A 21,087-nucleotide genomic window follows, 5' to 3' on the forward strand; every position below is an offset into this window, starting at 1 on the left:
TGTATGTTGCTTCTAAGTAAGGCATAAGAGATGGAATTATAAACAAAATTAGAGTTTTACTAAAATGGGTTCCTATGGCAAGAGTGTCATCTGATTTTTTTATATTTTCCCCAGTAGATGATATATTTCTCTTTCACACTCAATTTTTCCTCTGGTGTGTGTGTATATGTGGTTTTGACCTTTTCAAGACAAATTGAATCAAAAATTAAAAACAAAATATGATGAAAAGAAAAGCAAAGAATAAAAAGAAACCTGCCAGTCACATTACAAAGTTACTAAACATGCAGAAAGTATTTCTGATCTTTAAAAAGGGTTTCTTTGTTCAATTTATTACACAAGGGTGCAATTTTCCCTAGATTAGATTATAAGGTGTTAATACAAAGTTGGGGTACACGATTTTACTTATAATATCACAAAATTTTAGAGGTGAAGGAGACCCCCAATTTTTTTAATCTAACCATCCCATTTTATGAGTGGAGAAATTGAGACCTAGAGAAGACAAGTGACCTCCCTGGAATTTCTAATCAGTGGTTAGTGACAGAATTCACGTAAGGATATGATTCCCAGACAGTCAGACACGTGTTCTCTTGGTTACATCTATCAGATAATATAGAACTGTAGAATCTTCTAGAAGATTTAGCACTTATTTTCTAATGAACTAAAAAATAATTCAGGAATGACAGTGGAGATATGTTTAGGGATTACTGTGGCACCAACCATTGGGGGTGCTGGGGAGAGAATATTTTGACTGGAATAAGCTTAATGAAAGCGATGTATGCTGCAATTCAGCGCAACTATTATAAAGCAAGAAAAGCACCATCACTGCCTTCTCCCAAGTCTTTAAGACAGATCGACATGGCAGACTATTAAAGAAACAAGATTTTACCAATACATAGCATTCAATTTTTCCCCACAAAGTATCTCATGCTCTCATTTTAAAAACATTTTTTTATTAAAGAACATACACAGTATTGAAAGCTTAGAGTTATTTAAGAATCAGTTATGTCTTCAAACTGCCAGTATGTTTCCAATAACTTTCTTATGTATCTTGAATACTGTGTATGTTCAACATGCCTTAAATCTTCCCGTAGCTGGTACAACTTTTCAATGTAAACATAATTCTTCTTGGGTTTTCCTCAAGATTTTCCTGGTCTTTTTTCTGTGTCCCCTTTTTTTGTTTATGGAAGTTGTATCGCTTGGCCATCGCTACAAGATCTTCTGGGACACTCTGATTTGCTCTTTTCAGAATTTGAATCAATTCATTGGCAATCTTTGAATTATCTTGAGTGATAAGGGAAATTGACGTTCCAGTCTTTCCTGCTCGTCCAGTACGTCCTACTCTGTGGATATATTCTTCAATGTTTTGTGGGAAATCATAATTATATACGTGTGTGATATCGTTAACATCAAGTCCTCGGGATACTAAATCAGTTGTAATCAATATCTTCACTTTTCCACTTTTAAAGTCTTCTAATGCTTCCTCTCGATCACATAGCTCTCTGTCACCATGTAGTGATTGCACAGGGAGGCCTTGGATACCAAAATCACTTGATAAGTCATCAACAACAAGTTTTCGGTTGACAAACACTATGACTTTGTCTTTTGGTGACATATTCTCTAGGAATTCTTGGATAAGAGCTCGTTTTTCTGCTTCTGTGGTAACGATTATATTTTGCTTCACTGTGTTTACAGCAACTAGATCCAGAGTGCCAACATAAACAATCATAGGCTCTTTCAAATAAGACTGTGCAAGTCTACGGACAGAATCTGGCCAAGTTGCACTTGTCATAACAGTCTGCCGATCTGGGCGCACATCTAACAAAATTTTCTTAATCTGGTGCTCAAGCCCCAGATGTAGCATTTTATCTGCCTCATCTAAGACCAAGTAGGTTATGCTTCGTAGGTCAACAAACTTATTCATTTGCAGGTCATTCAGTCTTCCAGGAGTTGCAATAATGATATCTACACTTTTGGTAATGCCTTGAATTTGTCCTTCTCTATTTCTACCACCATGTATACAAATACTTTTCAGACCTTTATATGAATATTTAGAACATTCAGCTTCCACCTGAAGAGCTAATTCTCTGGTGGGAGTGAGGACTAGCATGCCAGGTCCATTCCTTTGTTCTCTAGATATCGGTTGACCATCAAGATGAATAAACCCAGGCATTAAGTAGGACAATGTTTTGCCTGTGCCAGTTTGGGCAACTCCTATAAGATCTACTCCTTTTAAGGCAATGGGCCATGCCTGTGCCTGAATTGGTGTTGGTTTTTGAAAACCCGCCCTTGTTATGCTTTTCATAAGTTCTGTGTACGGACGGAAAGCGTCCTCAAATTCACAAGCTGGATTAGGGATGGGACGCTTCTCACCATCTTTCAAGTCATCACACATTACGTTGTAATTTTCTTTCCTCCACTTGTCTACCTGTTCTTTAGACATGGAGCTTGTAGCTTTGGATTCTGTGTAAAAGTCTTTCTTAATTGGTGGTAAATCTGCCCACTTTCTTTTTTCCCACGCCACGGCTTCTGCCTTAATACGATCCAAATCCATCAATGGCGGAGCTTCTCTGACAACGTTAACTGTGCTTACGTCTCTCCCAACAGGAGGTTGGGACGCAGCATTATCCACATCCGATTCTGAACGGTACCTTTCTTGTCTTTTAATAAGAGTATCTATAGCTGCCTTGGCCTTTGCTTTCATATCTTTGCTGCCAAAAATTTTCACTACTGCTTCGCAGTCCCCCTTTTTTATCTGTATTTTAGTGTTTGTCGAACGCTGTAGGTCTTTTATTTTTGACCCACCACAACCAATGACTGAGCCAACCAGGTGGTTCTCCAGTCTAAAGCAGAGTGGTGGTTCATGGGAGCCTGCGGCTCTAGGACCCAAACCGCCTGAGGGGCCATTCCAACTGCTGCCTCTGCCACCTCTGTCATCGCAGCTGGCCCCAGGAGCTCCTGGACTACGCTCTGCCCTCTTCCAGTCCGGGACCCGGGACATTGTAGGGTAGAGGTAGTGTCGGTGCCAGCTTCTGGCCTACATACGGTCAGGAGATGCGAGAAGGTCTGGTCTGCCGCCTCCCACTCTGCAGGCTTTGAAGCGGCTGTTACCTAAGCAACCAGTGTTTGAGGCTGCAGAGGGGAGGGGCGTTGAATGCCTGACCAATCACGGGGCCGGGACTAGTGTGATGTAAGCAGGTGGCTGTGACGTACATTTAAAGAGGCACTCCCTCTCAGGGGCTGACCCTGCCAGCAATTACAGGACCCTGAGAGAGCGCCTTCCTAACTTTTGTGACCTGAGTGTCCAGCTCACTCTCACTCTCGTCATGATAGTTCTGGCTCAGCTTGGGGGCAACCTTGAAGCAGGCCTTAAATTTGTACACATTGAACTTTTTATAGGCCCATTATTTCCATAGGAGAAAAAAATAGAGTTCTAAAAAATTAACTTATTTGTTTGTATACTTGTGTGTTTATGTGTTTATTTGTTTTGGTAAATTTCTTTTGGAGTATCAACAATACTTGGTCTAGAGGAATTCATCACTCCCCTGCCCTCTAGTGTAAATTAAATTATACCATCAATGGTCTCTCAGGTACATACTCAGGGATGGCATTTTGCCTCTGATTCTTCAGCTAAACCCCAGCACTTGTCCAGGCAGTTTCCAGATATTATCACAGGGATGATGGTTAGAAGAGAGGCAGAGTGCGGCCTGAGGGACCTTTGGGGGTGTTTTCAGCGGTTTGTCATTCTTCTCGGTGCCTCTTAATTTTTTCCCTTTCCCTGTGGTTTCATATATTCTGAGATCTTAGCACTAGAAGGTTCTGTAGAAGTCATTTATCAGGTATAATGCAGAAGACAACCTGGCAGCAATCTGGACAGCTGGGCATCCAGCTTCTATTTGAACAATCCCAGAGGCAGGAAGCTCACTTCATTTCAAGGATGTTCATTCTTTTGTGAGGCTGTTTAATGGTCACAGAGATGATGTGCTTCCACTTGCTTCCTTAGATCCTTCTTCTGACTTCTGAAGTTACACAGAATAGATTTCATTCTCCTTGTATCCCTGTGTATGTAAGGACCACTGTCAAATCCCGTTAGGATGTTTGTTCATCAGGGTAACATTTGAGTTTCTTCAACATTTCTTGCTATGACATAGTTTCCCAGATCCACATCATCCTGTTCCCTCTGCTTTGGAAATGTCTCAATGAGGACCTTTTCTTATGCAGCACATAGATCTTCAAAAAAAAAAAAAAAAAAAAAGATCTGCAGAAATGGCCTTACCATAAAAGTACTTTTAGGGCCTCTTCACCGAGCATGGCAGTTCTACTAATTTGACCTAAGATCTCCTGAGACACAAAGCTGTTCGTAGTAACATAATGGGCACTTAAGTCCGTTCTTCTTCATCCTGAACTTACTCTGTTGATTTTTTGTTTTTAATTTGTTTAACTAAAAGTAAACTCTATGTTTATCCTTTTATATTCATCCCATTAAGTTTGGTCAATTGACGTAGCCTATTAAGTTTAATTTTAGTGATTATTTTCTCATCCATCATATTATCCCTAGTTTCAAATCTTCTGCCAATTTAATGTTCATGGCTTCTTTCTCTCTTCAGACAAAGATGCTGATTAAAATTTGAACATGGTCCAGTATAAGATAAGAGTCTGTAACACGTTGGGAAAAACTTTCTCTATGTCAGCACTTTTCTGGAAAGAAACTTTTTGAAGAAAGAAAAAAGGGTTCTGTCCAAATATGTTTGGAAAATGCAGCACCATACATTCCCTCTGATAAAGTTACCATGCTTAATAGATAGTCCCAAAGCTCTGATAATTACAAGCATTGAGATAATTAATTTCTTAACTGAAAGTTTCCCAAAGGAATTGGCCAATGGACCTCCTCATCAATTCTTAGAATAAACTTATTCTTTGGAATACTTTCAAATTTACAGAACAGTCACACAGATAGTATAGGGGGGTTCCCATATACCCCTCAACCTGTTTGTTTCTTCTAATCTTGTCATCTCACATTACCGTGATCTATTTGTCAAATATAGGAAATCACTATTAGTGTGTTACTATTAACTAAACTAGTGAATTTATACCATCAGTTTTTCAATAATGCATTTATATTGAGATATAAACCCAGAACCATTCCTTGACTTGTGGACAGGGGCTTGTATTCCTTTGCTATAAGGTGACTAGCTTTTACTGTTGTTTTATGTGAGTGATATGGAAGAATAGAAGAAGCCTTGAAAGTGAAGTGAAGGAAGGTCATGTTATTGGGAGAGGGGTAGCTGTAAAATTTGAGTAGAGAGCAGTGCACTTTAAGGTGAAATCCATTGTGGTGAATTACTGGGATCATACAGAACTGATAGGAGACTTTTATGGGTATTGCAAGTACAGAGAGGGATTGTGCCTTCAGTGTCATTCATTACCACCTATGATGGACCTTATCAGTTGGAAAAATTGGTTGTTATCTAATTAAGGGCCACCAGTATAACATTCTTTTCTTCAAGTATCTCTACAGTAGTTTTGTCCCTTGTGTCTGAAATGTTCCCACTCAATATAAACCCCTGTGGCTTATCATGGTACTTTATTACCATGCTCTTGAAAAAACACAAAAGTGCGATGTTGTCAGATGCTTTCGAGTGAAGTAACTGGCTAAGAGGTTCTTGTTGGGCAGAGAGACAAAGAGTGAAGGGATTGAGTTTCTGGTAAAGGTTAGGTAAAGTTTGTCTCAAGGTAAGAAGAAAGGTGATGTAAGGAATGACAAGAATGTGTTTAAGACAACCCAACGTTTTGTTTAGGGTGGTTCCTAGGACCTTATAGGCAACAGCAAGGTAGTAAAATACTGCAGGCAGTGAATTGGGCTAATTTTCAATAACTCTAATTTCCACAAACTCTCCTATAAATTAGTTAATTCTGCTGGCCTAAAATATTGTAGATGGGATTCCCTTAGAAATAGTGTTTTATTTAATAAACCTTCTTTGATGACCTAAGAAAAACTTGACTTTTTTAATTCTAGTTGGTGTTGATAATTATACTAATTATAGCAGATTTTACATCCATACAGCACTTTACAATTTATAAATACCCTTTTCAGAAATAGTCTTCTTGGGATGATATGTGAGTGTACTTCAAAAAGTTGATAGGAAAATAGAATTAAAATATAAAAGATAATATGAATCTTTTCATGAACCTTTTGAAGACTCTTCATATATCGGGCCATTACTCGGTTCAGAAGATGTGATATATTATGGCAAAAACTACCATGATCATTGCACATACTGGTGTGTTTATTTTGTGCATAGAACCATACTCATACCATAGAGTTGAAAGAAGTTGCAGCGGTGTGGGATAGCAGTCAAGAACACTAGAGCCTAAATAACTGGGTTCAAATCTCACTTCCACCACTTATTTTCTGTGAGTGCTTGAGCAAGTTCCAAACTTATTATGCCTTAGTTTTGCTATCTGTAGAATAGCATGCTAATACCTATCCCATACACACATAGAGACACATATAAAGATACAGAAGTTGGTTCGTAGTAGGAACTCTCCCAGTGTCAATTATCCATGGTATAGGAATCAAAGGTGTTGAGAGACAACTACGGAGGTCACCAAATGCCTGTCCAAGGATTTCCCCAATAGAATTTCCTCTGGTCCACATCAAAATGAAAAACTAAGGATAATATTTTTTTTTCACAAATATAAATTCATTCAATTTAAATTTTTTATTTTATTTTAACATTATGGCCTTTTATTTTTTGTAAAATATCCTTTTAAAAATGGAATGAAGATAACAAGTGATTTTAAAAGATTTTTCCTAGGGCAAGAAAGAGTGTAAAACTAGTGCCAGTGGCAAGTTTAGGCTTTGAAATGTTACTGGTATATGAAACCTAAGTACTTATAAGCATTGATCTAGAACATTAGTATGGTCTGAATGTTTGTGTCCCCCCAAATTTCATATGTTGAAACCCTAACCTCCAAGATGATGGTATGAGGAGGTGGGGCCTTTGGGAGGTGATTAGGTCATGAGGGCAGAGCCCTCATGAATGGGATTAGTGCCCTTATAAAAGAGGCTCAAGAGAGACGCCTTGCCCTTTCTGCCATGTGAGGCTACAGTGAAAAGACTGCTGTGAACCAAGAAGCAGGCCCTCACCAAACACTGAGTCTGCTGGTGATTTGATCTTGGACTTCCCAGTCTCCAGAGCTGTGAGAAATACATTTCTACTGTTTATAAGCAACCTAGTCTGTGGTGTTTTCTTATAGCAGCTTGAACAGACTAAGACAATTAGCAAACACAAGTCAGGGTGCTATGAGTTGTTACTCATGGTTACAGGCTGGAGGGAGGTCTGGGTGGATGGAAACTTGAGGTAAAGGCCTATAAGGGAGTTAGGTCTGATCTGTCACTAGAGGAGGTATGAGATGAGAGATAGAAGGATGTTAAACTTTCAGGGGAAAGAAAACCCAATGTGGCCTTGGGGGAAAGTTCAGGGAAGCCTTCCTGCCTTCTCTCCTCCCACCCTCCCTCCAGCTTATGAGTAAGGACTTGCAGTATTTCTCTTTCTGTGCCTGTCTCATTTCACTTAACATTTTTCTTTAAGCTCATTCATGTTGCTGTGAATGGCAAAATTTCATTCTTTTTTATGGCTGAGTAGTATTCTATTGTGTATACCCCATTTTCCCATCCAGTCATCCGCTGATGGACATTTAGGTTGGTTCCATATCTTGTCTATTATAAATAGAGCTGCGATGAACAAGGGAGAGCAGGCATCCCTTTGACATGATGATTTCCATTCTTTTGGGTATACACTCAGTAGTGGCATTGCTGGATCATAGGATAGTTTTATCTGTAGCTGTTTGAGAAACCTCCATACTGTTTTCCATAGTGGCTGTACTAATTTACAGTTCCACCAGCACTGTAGGGGCATTCCGCTTTCTCCATATCCTAGCCGACATTTGGTATTCTCTGTCATTTTGATAATAGCCTGCCTAACTGGGGTGAAAGGATATCTCAATGTGATTTTGATTTACATTTCAGTGATGTTGAGCATTTTTTCATGTACCTGTTGGCCATTTGTATGTCTTCCTTTGAGAAATGCCTATTCAGCTCCTTTGCCCATATTTTAATTGGATTTTTTTGTTTGTTTGTTTTACTGTTAAGTTCTTGTATACTGTTGAGTTCCTTGTATATTCTGGATATTAATCCTTTGTCAGATGTATAATTTGGAAATATTTTCTCCCATTCTGTAGGTTGTGATTTCACTCTGTTGATTGTTTCCTTTGCTGTACAGGAGGAGTTTTTTAGTTTGATATAAACCCATTTGTTTATCTTTTCTTTGGTTGCTTGTACTTTTGAGATCTTTTTCACAAAGTCTTTGTCCAGACCTACATCCTCAAGTGTTTCCTCTCTGTCTTATTTTAGGAGTTTTATGGTTTCAGGTCTAATACTTAAGTCTTTAATCCATTTTGAGTTGATTTTGATATATGGTGAATATATGTATATATATGAGAATAAAATTAGAAATTACCAACAAACAAAACTTTGGAAACTATACAAACTTATAGAAATGAAACAACATGCTCTTGAATGACCAATGAGTCAAAGAAGAAATAAAGCAGGAAATCAAAACAAATTCTTGAAACAAATGAAAACACAAGCACAACTTACCCAAACCTATGGGAAACTGCAAAAGCAGTACTAAGAGGGAAGTTTATTGCAATAAGTGCTTGATTCAAAAGAATAGAAATAAACAACCTAACTTTAAATGTCAAAGACTAGAAAAACAAGAACAATCTAATCCCAAAAGCAGTAGACAGAAACAAGTAATTAAAATCAGAGAAGAACTAAATGAAATAGAGACCAAAAGAATGGTACAAAAAAATCAACGAAACAAAAGGTTGTGTTTTTTTGAAAAGAAACACAAAATAGACAAGTCATTGGCCAGACTAACTAAAAAAAGAAGAGAGGAGATCCAAATACCAAAAATCAGAAATGAAAAATGAGACATTATGACCAATACCACGGAAATACAGAGAAGAGTTAGAGATTTTTATAAACAAATATGTGCCAACAAATTTGAAAATCTGGAGGGAAGAAATAAACCCAGGGGGTTTCAAGATGGCGGCTGGCGTGGAGTAGCTGAGGTGGAAAAGGCGGCCACTGGGCCTCAGGCAGCCAGGAAACTTGTGGGCCTTCCTCTTGCCATCTCTTAAGGGAGGACTGCAGCTGCTGGCCGGTCGTGGGGGCTGAACGCCACTTTGCCCCCGGCAGGAGAGGCTGCCTCATTTACAGGCGACAGCTTTGAAGTGTGGAGCAGGAAAAGAATTGTTTCTTAGCTGCAAAAGCGAGTCTCGAAACAGGGAACACGGCGCCAGGGCTGCTGTGGATGCAGACAGGACCCCGGAGGCTGGGGCCGCGCTGAAGGCGGCCAACTGCCCTATTCAGGATTCGAGGTTTCAGGCCGGCATTAAAGAAGATTCCTGGGAGCGCCCGAGCCGCGCCGCGACTGAACAGCCCAAGGCGGCAGCTGCCGAGAACACGGAAGACGGCAAACCAGAGACAGAGTGAGCGCTCGACCTGGCACAGCACTGTGAGTGATCCCTGGCACAGATCTGTTCGGGGGGTGGATGCCCACGCGGCTCCCGCCTGCATCACCAGGCCACTCACCGCCCCGGTGCTGCCTCCATTTTCCCACGTGCGGGCAGCTCCGCCCAGCTCGGCCATCACTGAGCCCTCCCACTTGCTTGGCCTGGCGCGGGGCTTTCCGGAGCCTGCGGGCCCGCCTCCTCTCCCTCTCCCTCCGCGGTTCTCTGGCGGGGCTGGTGCCGTGGGGCGTCCCCGGCCAGTGTTGGGAGGGCAAGGAAGTACGGGCGGGCCGACTGTCACTCCACCACACCCTGGACTCCGGCGCCCGGTAAACTTCCTGTTACTGGGAGGCAGATACCATCTCTGCGGCCACCAGTTTGGAAAAATGCCTAATGAATTTCTGGTTGGGAATAGTGTGGTAGGAGAGTTCCCAGGTCCGCTTGAACCTGCCAGAGAGCAGGCTGCAGGCGGGCGCTAGACTCGGTTTATACCGGGGGGGATACAAAGGTGAACAAGACCCGAGAAAGATCTACACAATGCTACAAAGGCACCCAGAGAGACCGGTCGTCTGTGCCTAGCAGAAACCTGGTACACTTCCTGGGCGAGGCGGTGCCGAGCAGGGTCTTGAAGGCCCAGCTGACAGACGAGGGTTGCAGAAGACACGCCCCAGCCCAGCACAGTGCGCACAGAGCGGGGAGACGTGCGGCCAGGGAGGCGGAGACTCGACAGAAACCACATACCCGGTGGGGTCGCCACTGCACGATCTAACAGCCTGGGCCAGAGCACACGGAACAGGGTGAAGTCCTGCACAGGAAGTGAAAGCTCAACAGAGATCACACACCCTGTGTTACATGATCCACCAGCCCAGCAGAGTCCAAGCTGACCAGAAGGTGGCTCCCCGGTAAAGCCCAAGACCCGAGGCAACCACACACACAAGGCACTAGAGGCCAACTGAGCAGTCACGGAGGGAGCCATACCAAATTGGCAACCACAGCAAAATCCTAGTTAGTCATTAGTCTCAAACCGGTGGACTGTGAAACCCCCTGCCACAATGAATAAACACCAAAAAAAAGATACCAGAAATACAAAAAATCAAGAAAGTACACCACCAAAAGTTAATAAATCTCAAACTCTAGATCCTATAGAACAAGAAGCCCTTGAAATAACTGACAAGGAATTTCGAGTGATAATTCTAAGGAAACTGAATGAGCTACGAGAAAACTCAGCTAGACATCATGATGAAATGAGGAAAAGTATACAGGATCTGAAAGAGGAAATATACAAGGAAATCAATGTCCTGAAAAAAAATGTAGCAGAACTTGCAGAACTGAAGAAGTTATTCAGCGAAATAAAAAACACAACGGAGAGTTTAACCAGCAGGCTTGTCGAAGTTGAAGAGAGAACCTCTGAACTTGAAGATGGGCTGTTTGAAATAACACAAGCAGACAAAAAGAAAGAAAAAAGAATCAAGGACATTGAAGAAAATCTGAGAGAGATATCAGACAACCTTAAGCGATCAAATATCCGAGTCATGGGTATTCCAGAAGGGGAGGAAAATGGAGATTCCATTGAAAACATATTCAACAAAATAGTGGCAGAAAACTTCCCAGGTATAGGAAAAATCACAGATCTTCAGATCCAGGAAGCTCAACGATCTCCAAATGTATTCAACCCAAAAAGACCTTCTCCAAGACATGTCATAGTCAAATTGGCAAAACTCAGAGACAAAGAGAGAATCTTAAAAGCTGCAAGAGAGAAGCGTCAAATCACCTATAAGGGAGCCCCAATCAGGTTAACATCAGACTTTTCATCACAAACCCTAAAAGCTAGAAAGGAATGGGATGATATTTTCAGAATACTAAAAGGCAAAGATTGCCAGCCAAGAATACTCTACCCTGCAAGGCTATCCTTCCGAAATGAGGGGCAAATAGTATATTTCTCAGACAAACAAAAACTGCGGGATTTCACTACCACACGATCACCCCTACAAGAAATCCTCAAGGGAGTACTGGGTTTGGTTCCTAAAAAATAACTACCATTGCCATAAAAACCCAAGAAAAATTCTAAACCTGCTAGTATAATAAAAATGGCATTCATGAAGAGAAAACAAGCTAACAAAAACACTATCTACAACCTAAGGAACCACCAACAAAGAAAGCAAACAGTAAATCAGAAAGCAAGGAACAAAAGACACCTAAGACAACCAAACAACCAATAAAATGCTAGGAATAAATCAACACCTTTTAATAACAACTCTTAATGTAAAAGGCTTAAATTCCCCAATTAAAAGACACAGACTGGCTGACTGGATCAAAAAGCAGGACCCAACTATATGCTGCCTACAAGAGACCCACCTCACCCATAAAGATTCACACAGACTAAGAGTGAAAGGATGGAAAAAGATTTACCATGCAAACAGAAAAGAAAAACGAGCTGGAGTAGCTATTCTTATATCTGACAAAATAGACTTTAAACTAAAAACCATAAAAAGAGACAATGAGGGACACTACTTAATGATAAAAGGACTGATCCATCGAGAAGACATAACAATCATAAATATGTATGCACCCAATGTTGGAGCAGCCAGATTTATAAAACAAACTCTATTAGAACTAAAGAAGGAAATAGACACTAATACCATAATAGCAGGGGACCTGAACACCCCACTGTCAATATTAGACAGATCATCTAGGCAAAGAATCAGTAGAGAAACACAAGATCTAAACAAGACTCTAGACCAATTGGAATTGGCAGATATCTACAGAACATTCCACCCAACCATCTCAGAATATTCATTCTTCTCATCAGCACATGGATCATTCTCCAGGATAGATCACGTATTAGGTCACAAATCAAGTCTCAATAAATTCAAAAAAATTGGAATTATCCCATGTATCTTCTCAGACCACAATGGATTAAAACGAGAAATTAATAACAAACGAAACTCTGGAAACTATACAAACACATGGAAATTAAACAGCATTCTACTTAATGACATATGGGTCCAAGAAGAAATCAAGCAGGAAATCAAAAAATTTCTTGAAACTAATGAAAACAATGATACATCATACCAAAACCTGTGGGATACTGCAAAAGCAGTATTGAGGGGAAAATTTATTGCATTAAACGCTCACTTCAGAAGAATAGAAAGATGGCAAGTGAACAACCTAACACTTCACCTTAAAGAACTAGAAAAACAAGAACAATCCAAACCTAAAGTTAGCAGACGGAAAGAAATCATTAAGATCAGAGCAGAACTGAATGAAATTGAAAACCAAAAAACCATTCAAAAGATCAACGAATCAAAAAGTTGGTTTTTTGAAAAGATAAATAAAATTGACAAACCATTAGCATGGCTAACAAAAAAAAGAAGAGAGAAGACTCAAATAACAAAAATTAGAAATGAAAAAGGCGATATTACAACTGATTCATCTGAAATACAAGGAATCATTCGAGACTACTATAAACAACTATACGCCAACAAATTTGAAAATCTGGAGGAAATGGATAAATTTCTAGACACACACAAGCTCCCAAAACTGAACCGTGAAGACGTAGAAAATTTGAACAGACCAATAACAATAAAGGAGATTGAAGCTGTTATCAGAAGGCTCCCAACAAAGAAAAGCCCAGGACCAGATGGATTCACAGCAGAATTTTACCAAACATTCAAACAGGAATTGACACCGATTCTTTACAAACTATTCCAAAAGATTGAAACGGACGCAAATCTTCCAAACTCATTCTATGAAGCAAACATCATCCTGATACCAAAACCAGGTAAAGATATAACCAAAAAAGAAAACTACAGGCCGATATCCTTGATGAATATAGATGCAAAAATCCTCACTAAAATACTAGCAAACAGAATACAGCAACACATACGAAAAATTATTCATCACGATCAAGTGGGATTCATCCCAGGGATGCAAGGTTGGTTCAACCTACGCAAATCAATAAATGTGATACACCATATTAATAAACTCAAACACAAGGACCATATGATCATCTCTATAGATGCTGAAAAAGCATTTGATAAAGTTCAGCACTCATTCTTGACGAAGACCCTCTATAAGTTAGGTATAGAGGGAAAGTATCTCAACATAATTAAAGCCATATATGCCCAACCCACTGCCAATATCATCCTGAATGGGGAAAAGTTGAAAGCTTTTCCTTTAAGAACAGGAACTAGACAAGGATGCCCACTCTCACCACTCCTATTCAACATAGTGTTGGAAGTACTAGCCAGAGCAATCAGAGAAGAGAAGGAAATAAAGGGCATCCAGATTGGAAAAGATGAAGTCAAACTGTCCCTGTTTGCAGATGACATGATCCTATATATCGAACAGCCTTAAACCTCTAGAAAAAAACTGTTGGAATTGATACATGATCTCAGCACAGTAGCAGGATACAAAATCAACACACAAAAATCAGTAGCATTTCTTTTCTCCAATAGTGAACATGCAGAAGGAGAAATCAAGAAAGCCTGCCCATTTACAATAGCCACCCAAAAAATAAAATACTTAGGAATTGAGTTAACCAAGGAGGTGAAAAATCTCTATAATGAGAACTACAAACCACTGCTGAGAGAAATTAGAGAGGATACAAGAAGATGGAAAGATATCCCATGCTCTTGGATTGGAAGAATCAACATAGTGAAAATGTCCATACTACCCAAAGTGACATACAAATTCAATGCAATCCCCATCAAAATTCCAAAGACATTTTTCTCAGAAATGGAAAAAAACTATTCAGACATTTCTATGGAACACTAAAAGACCACGCATAGCCAAAGCAATGCTCAGCAAAAAAAATAAAGTTGGAGGCATAACACTACCTGACTTTAAGCTATATTACAAAGCTATAATAACCAAAACAGTTTGGTACTGGCATAAAAACAGACACACTGACCAATGGAATACAATAGAGAATCCAGACATCAACCCACACACTTACTGCCATCTGATCTTTGACAAAGGCACCAAGCCTATTCACTGGGGAAGGGACTGCCTCTTCAGCAAATGGTGCTGGGAGAACTGGATATCCATATGCAGGAGAATGAAACTAGATCCATACCTCTAACCGTATACTAAAATCAACTCAAAATGGATTAAGGATTTAAATATACACCCTGAAACAATAAAACTTCTTAAAGAAAACATAGGAGAAACACTTCAGGAAATAGGACTGGGCACAGACTTCATGAATACGACCCCAAAAGCATGGGCAACCAAAGGAAAAATAAACAAATGGGATTATATCAAACTAAAAAGCTTCTGCACAGCAAAAGAAACAATTAACAGAGTTAAAAGACAACCAACAGAGTGGGAGAAAATATTTGCAAAATATACATCTGACAAAGGATTAATATCCAGAATATATAAGGAACTCAAACAACTTTACAAGAAGAAAACAAGCAACCCAATTAAAAAATGGGCAAAAGAGCTAAGTAGGCATTTCTCTAAGGAAGATATACAAATGGCCAACAGACATATGAAAAAATGCTCAACATCACTCAGCATCCGGGAAATGCAAATCAAAACCACATTGAGATACCATCTAACCCCAGTTAGGATGGCTAAAATCCAAAAGACTCTGAACAATAAATGCTGGCGAGGCTGCGGAGAAAAAGGAACTCTCATACATTGTTGGTGGGACTGCAAAATGGTGCAGCCTCTATGGAAAATGGTATGGAGATTCCTCAAACAATTGCAGATAGATCTACCATACGACCCAGCTATCCCACTGTTGGGAATATACCCAGAGGAATGGAAATCATCAAGTCGAAGCTATACCTGTTCCCCAATGTTGACCGCAGCACTCTTTACAATAGCCAAGAGTTGGAACCAGCCCAAATGCCCATCATCAGATGAGTGGATACGGAAAATGTGGTACATCTACACAATGGAATACTACTCAGCTATAAAAACGAATGAAATACTGCCATTTGCAACAACATGGATGGACCTTGAGAGAATTATATTAAGTGAAACAAGTCAGGCACAGAAAGAGAAATACCACATGTTCTCACTTATTGGTGGGAGCTAAAAATTAATAAATAAATTCACACACACACACACACACACACACACACACACACACACACACACACACACACATACACACAAACCGGGGGGGGGGGAAGAAGTTATAACAACCACAATTATTTGAAGTTGATATGACAAGCAAACAGAAAGGACTTTGTTTGGGGGGAGGGGGGAGGGAGAAGGGAGGGAGGTTTTGGTGATGGGGAGCAATAATCAGCTACAATGTATATCGACAAAATAAAATTTAAAAAAATAAAATAAAATAAAATAAAGAAAAAAAAAAGAAAATCTGGAGGAAATGGATAAATTTCTGGACACATATAAACTACCAATACTGAAGCAAGAAGAAGTACTAAAATTGAACAGACCAGTAAGTAATGAGCAATGAGATTGAAGCAATAATCAACACTCTCCCAACAAAGAGAAGCCCAGGACCAGATGGCTTCACTGCTGGATTCTACCAAACCTTTAAAGAGGAATTAACACCGATTCTCCTTAAACTATTCCAAAAAATTGAAACAAAGACCGTTCTCCCAAACTCATTCTGTGAGGCCAGCATCACCATAATACCCAAATCAGACAGAGACATAACAACAACAAAAAAGCTACAGGCTTATATCCTTGATGAACATAGATACAAAAACTATCAACAAGACATTAGCAAACAGAATATAACAGCACATCAGAAAGATTATACACCTTGATCAAGTGGGATTCATGATCAAGTGGGATTATGATCAAGTGGGATTATGATCAAGTGGGATTCAACATGTGCAAATCAACAAAAACCATATTATTATCTCAACAGATGCAGAAAAAGCATTTCACAAAATTCAACATCCCTTCATAATAAAGGCTTTCAACAAATTAGGTAAGAAGTAAAGTATCTCAACACAATAAAAGTCATATATGACAAACCTAGTGCCAATGTCATCATGAATCTGGAAATGCAGAAAGCTTTTCCTTTAAGAACAGGAACAAGACAAGGATTTCCATTCTTACCACTCCTATTCAACATAGTACTGAAGCCAATGTAATTTTCTAAAAATAATCAAGGTCATTTTATAATCTGTTTTCCCTTATGCTATTAAACATTCTTTTTGCTTTTCTTTTGTTGTGGTTGCACAGTACATTTTTCATTGATTATGAATATTCATGAGATACAAAGCTGACTGTCACTACTCGTGCCCAAAATGTAATGGCTAGATCCATACTGGCAGCATGCCCATTAGTACAAATTGCGATTATACCCAATGTCCCCCACCCAATTATCCCCGACTTCACTACCCAACTCCCTTTCCTCCACTCCACTTTGTATCCCTAGGTACGTTCTCTCCCTCTGCAAGTCCAACACACCACTGTGATCTTTCTTTGGTTCCTTCTTTCTCTCTTAGCAACCACTTATGAGTGAGTACATGTGGTATTTATCCCTCTGTGCTTTGCTTATTTCACTCAACATATTTCTCCAAGCTCATCTGTGTTGTTGCAAATGGAAGGATTTCATTCTTTTATGGCAGAGTGTTATTCTATAGTATATATATACCACATTTTCCTTATCCAATTATCCATCAATGTACATTTAGGTTGGTTCCATATCTTGGCTATTGTGAACAGAGCTGCAATGAACATGGGCGTGCAGGTATCTCTTCGACATGATGATTTCCATTCCTCTGGTATATACCCAGAAGTGGGATTGCTGGATCATATGGAAGATCAATCTGTAGTTGTCGAGAAAGCTCGATGCTGTTTTCCATAGTGGTTGTACTAATTTACAGTCCCACCAACAGTGTGGAGTGTTCCCTTCTCTCCACATCCTCATGAGCATTTGTTATTCTCCATCTTTTTGGCTATAGCCAGTTTAACTGGAGTGAGGTGGTACTGCAATGCGGTTTTAATTTGCATTTCCCTGATGACTAGTGATGTTGAGCATTTTCTCATGTACCTGTTGACCTTTTGTATGTCTTCCTTTGAAGAATGTATATTCAGTTCCTTCACCCATTTTTTAATTGGGTTATTTGGTTCTTTGCTGTGTAATTGCTTGAGTTCCTTGTATATCATGGAAATTAATCCCTTGTCAGATGCATAGTTAGCAAAAATTTTCTCCCAATCTGTAGGTCATTGTTTCACTCTGTTGATTGTTTCCTTTGCTGTGCAGAAGCTTTTTAGTTTGATATAATCCCATTTGTTTACTTTTTCCTTGGCTGCTTGTGCTTTCATGCTCATGTTCATAAAGCCTGTGCCCAGAAAGAATTGCTGAAGTGATTCACCAATATTTTCCCTTAGTATTTTTACAGTTTCAGGTCTTATACTTAAGTCTTTAATCCATTTTGAGTTGTTTTAATATATGGTAAGAGACGCATGTCTGGTTTTATTCTTCTGCATGTGGATATCCAATTTTCCCAGCACCACTTATTGAAGAGGCAGTCTTTTCCTCAATGTAGGTTTTTGTTGTCCTTGTCAAATATCAGATGGCTGTAAGCCTGAGGGGTGATTTCTGGGTTCTCTATTCTACTCCACTGGTCTGCCTGTCTATTTTTTTATGCTAGTACTTGCTGTTTTGGTTACTATAGCTTTGTAGTATAATTTGAAGTCAGGTAGTATTATGTCTCCAGCTTTAATTAATTAATTATTTATTTATTTGCTCAGGATTGCTTTGGCTATTCAGGGTCTTTTGTGATTCCATATGAATGTTAAGATTGTTTTTCCATTTCTGTGAAGAATGTCATTGGTATTTTGATGGGGGTTGCATTGAATCTGTAGATTGCTCTGGGTAATATAGACCTTTTTACAATGTTAATTCTTCCAATCCAGGAGCATGGAATATCTTTCCATCTTTTTGTGTCTTCTTTAATTCCTTTCAGTAGTGGCTTGTAGTTCTCATTGTAGAGATCTTTCACCTCCTTGGTTAAATTGGTTCCTAGGTATTTTATTTTTTTGTGACAATTGAAATTTGGCTTACTTTCTTGATTTCTCTTTCTGTTAGTTCATTATTGGAGAATATAAATGCAACTGATTTGAGGGATTTATTTTGTATCCTGCAACATTACTGAAATTATTAACCAGCTCTAGGAGCTTTTTGATAGAGTCTTTAGATGTTTCTATATATGGGATCGTGTCATCTGCAAATAGGGACAGTTTGACTTCATCTTTTCCAATCTGCATGCCCTTTATTTCTTTCTCTTGCCCGATTGCTCTGGCTAGTACCAGAGGTGGTATGAGTGGGTATCCTTGTCTTGTTCCTGTTCTTAACTAAAAAGCCTTCAGTTTTTCCCCATTCAGAATGATACTGGCAGTGGGCTTGTCATAGATGGCTTTTATTGTGTTGAGATACTTTCCTTCTATACCTAATTGGTCGAGAGTCTTTCTCACGAAGGCATATTGAGTTTTGTCAAATGTTTTTTCAGCATCTATTGAGATAATCATATGGTTTTTATCCTTGAGTTTGCTGATGTGATGTATCAACATCAAACATGATGTTTGTTGAGTGTGTTGACTTTCATATGTTGAACCATCCTTGCATCCCTGGGATGAATCCTATTTGATCATGGTTTTTAATTTTTTTAGTGTGTTTCTGTATTCTGATTGCTAATATTTTATTGAGGAATTTTGCGTCTATGTTCCTCAAAGATATTGGCCTGTTATTTTCTTTTTTTGGTTTCTTTATCTGGTTTTGGTATCAAAGTTATGTTGGCCTCATCGAATGAGTTTGGGAGAGTGGCTTCTGTTTCAGTTTTTTGGAATAGTTTTAGGAGAATTGGTATTAATTCAGCTGTAAAGCCACCCAGACCTGGAGGCCTTTCTCTGTTGGAATATTGTTGATTACCTCTTCAATCTCGTTGTTTGTTGTCGGTCTGTTCAGGTTTTCTATATCTTCTTGATTTGGTCTGGGTAGTTTGTATGTGTCCAGAAACTTATCCATATTTTCCAGGTTTTCATTTTTGTTGTCATACAGTTGTTTATAATATTCTCTAATGATTCTTCATATTCCTGTGCTATTGGTTGTAATGTCCCCCTTTTCATTTCTAATTTTTGTTATTTGGGTCTTCTCTCTTCTTTTATTTATTTATTTATTTATTTATTTATTTTGTTAACCTAGCTAATGGTTTGTCTATTTTATTTATCTTCTGAAAAAATAAACTTTTTGTTTTGTTGATCTTTTCCATTGCTGTTTGGGTCTCTATTTCATTTAGTACTGCTCTGAACTTAATTATTTCTCTCTGTCTACTACCTTTAGGATTAGATTGTTGCTGTTTTTCTAGTTCTTTGAGGTATAGGGTTAGGTCATTTATTTGAAGTCTTTATATTCTTTTGATGTAAGCATTTATTGCAATAAATTTCCCTCTGAGTATTGCTTTTGTAGTATCCCACAAGTTTTGGTATGATGTGTCTTTATTTTCATCAGTTTCAAGAAATTTTTTGATTTCCTGTTTGATTTCTTCTTGGATCCATAGGTCATTCAGGAGCCTATTGTTTAGTTTCCATCTATTTATATAGTTTCCAGAGTCTTGCTTGTTATTAATTTCCAGTTTTAGTCTGTTATGGTCTGAAAAGATACTTGGGATGTTTCAATTTATTTAAATTTGCTGAGACTAGATTTGTGGCCTAATATGTGGTCTATCCTGGAGAATGTTCCATGTGCTGATGAGAAGAAAGTATATTCTTTGGTTGTTGGGTGAAAAGTTCTGTATATATCTGACAGGTCTGGTTGGTTTAAGGTGTAGTTTAAATTCGGTGTCTCTTTGTTGATTTGTTGCCTGGAAGATCTGTCCAATACTGGGAGAGGGGTGTTCAGGTCACCCACTATTAATGTATTAGGTCCTATTTCTTTCTTTAGGTCTAAGAGTGTTTGCTTTATGCATCTGAGTGCTCCCATATTCAGTGCATACATATTTATGCTTGTTATGTCTTCTAGCTGGATAGATCCTTTTATCATTATACAGTGGCCTTCTTTGTCTCTTTTTATGTTTTTTGGTTTAAAGTCTATTTTATCCAATATAAGAATAGCTATTCCTGCTCATTTATGGTTTCAATTTGCATGTTATATCCTTTTCCATCCCTTCACCTTTAGTCTCTGTGTGCGTCTACAGATGAGGTGGGTCTCTTGAAGACTGCGTATACTTGGGTCTAGCTTTTTAATCCAATCAATCAGTCTGTGTCTTTTGATGGGAAGTTTAATGCATTCACATTTAGGGTAGTTATTGACAAGTATTGTTTAATTCCTGTCATTTAGTTGCTTTTTGTTTAGATGATTCAAATATCTTTTGATCATTACTTCCCCTTTTATTTTTCTTCTTCAGTGTTAGCTGGAAATTTGAGGTGGCATGATTTAGCTTCTTTCTCTTTCTCACTGGCATTTTTGTTTTAACATCAGGTTTTTCTCTTTCTTGTATATTCATGATAGTGAATATTGTTCTTCGGATTCCAGATGCAGGACTCCCTTGAGAAATTCTTACAGGCCTAGTC

The 21,087-nt window shown here is 38.9% G+C and overlaps 1 protein-coding gene across 1 annotated transcript; it reads right to left on the minus strand.

Moving 5' to 3' along the window:
• Window positions 1–1,159: 1,159 nt before the first annotated feature.
• LOC134366631 (probable ATP-dependent RNA helicase DDX53) lies at window positions 1,160–2,998 on the minus strand (the record flags this gene model as incomplete). Its single annotated transcript, XM_063082985.1, has 1 exon — window positions 1,160–2,998. A coding segment is annotated over exon 1 (1,839 nt), but the record flags the coding sequence as incomplete, so codon positions are not given.
• Window positions 2,999–21,087: the final 18,089 nt, after the last annotated feature.

The sequence above is a fragment of the Cynocephalus volans genome, chromosome X (genome assembly GCF_027409185.1).
Source record: "Cynocephalus volans isolate mCynVol1 chromosome X, mCynVol1.pri, whole genome shotgun sequence".
Lineage (NCBI taxonomy): Eukaryota > Metazoa > Chordata > Mammalia > Dermoptera > Cynocephalidae > Cynocephalus > Cynocephalus volans.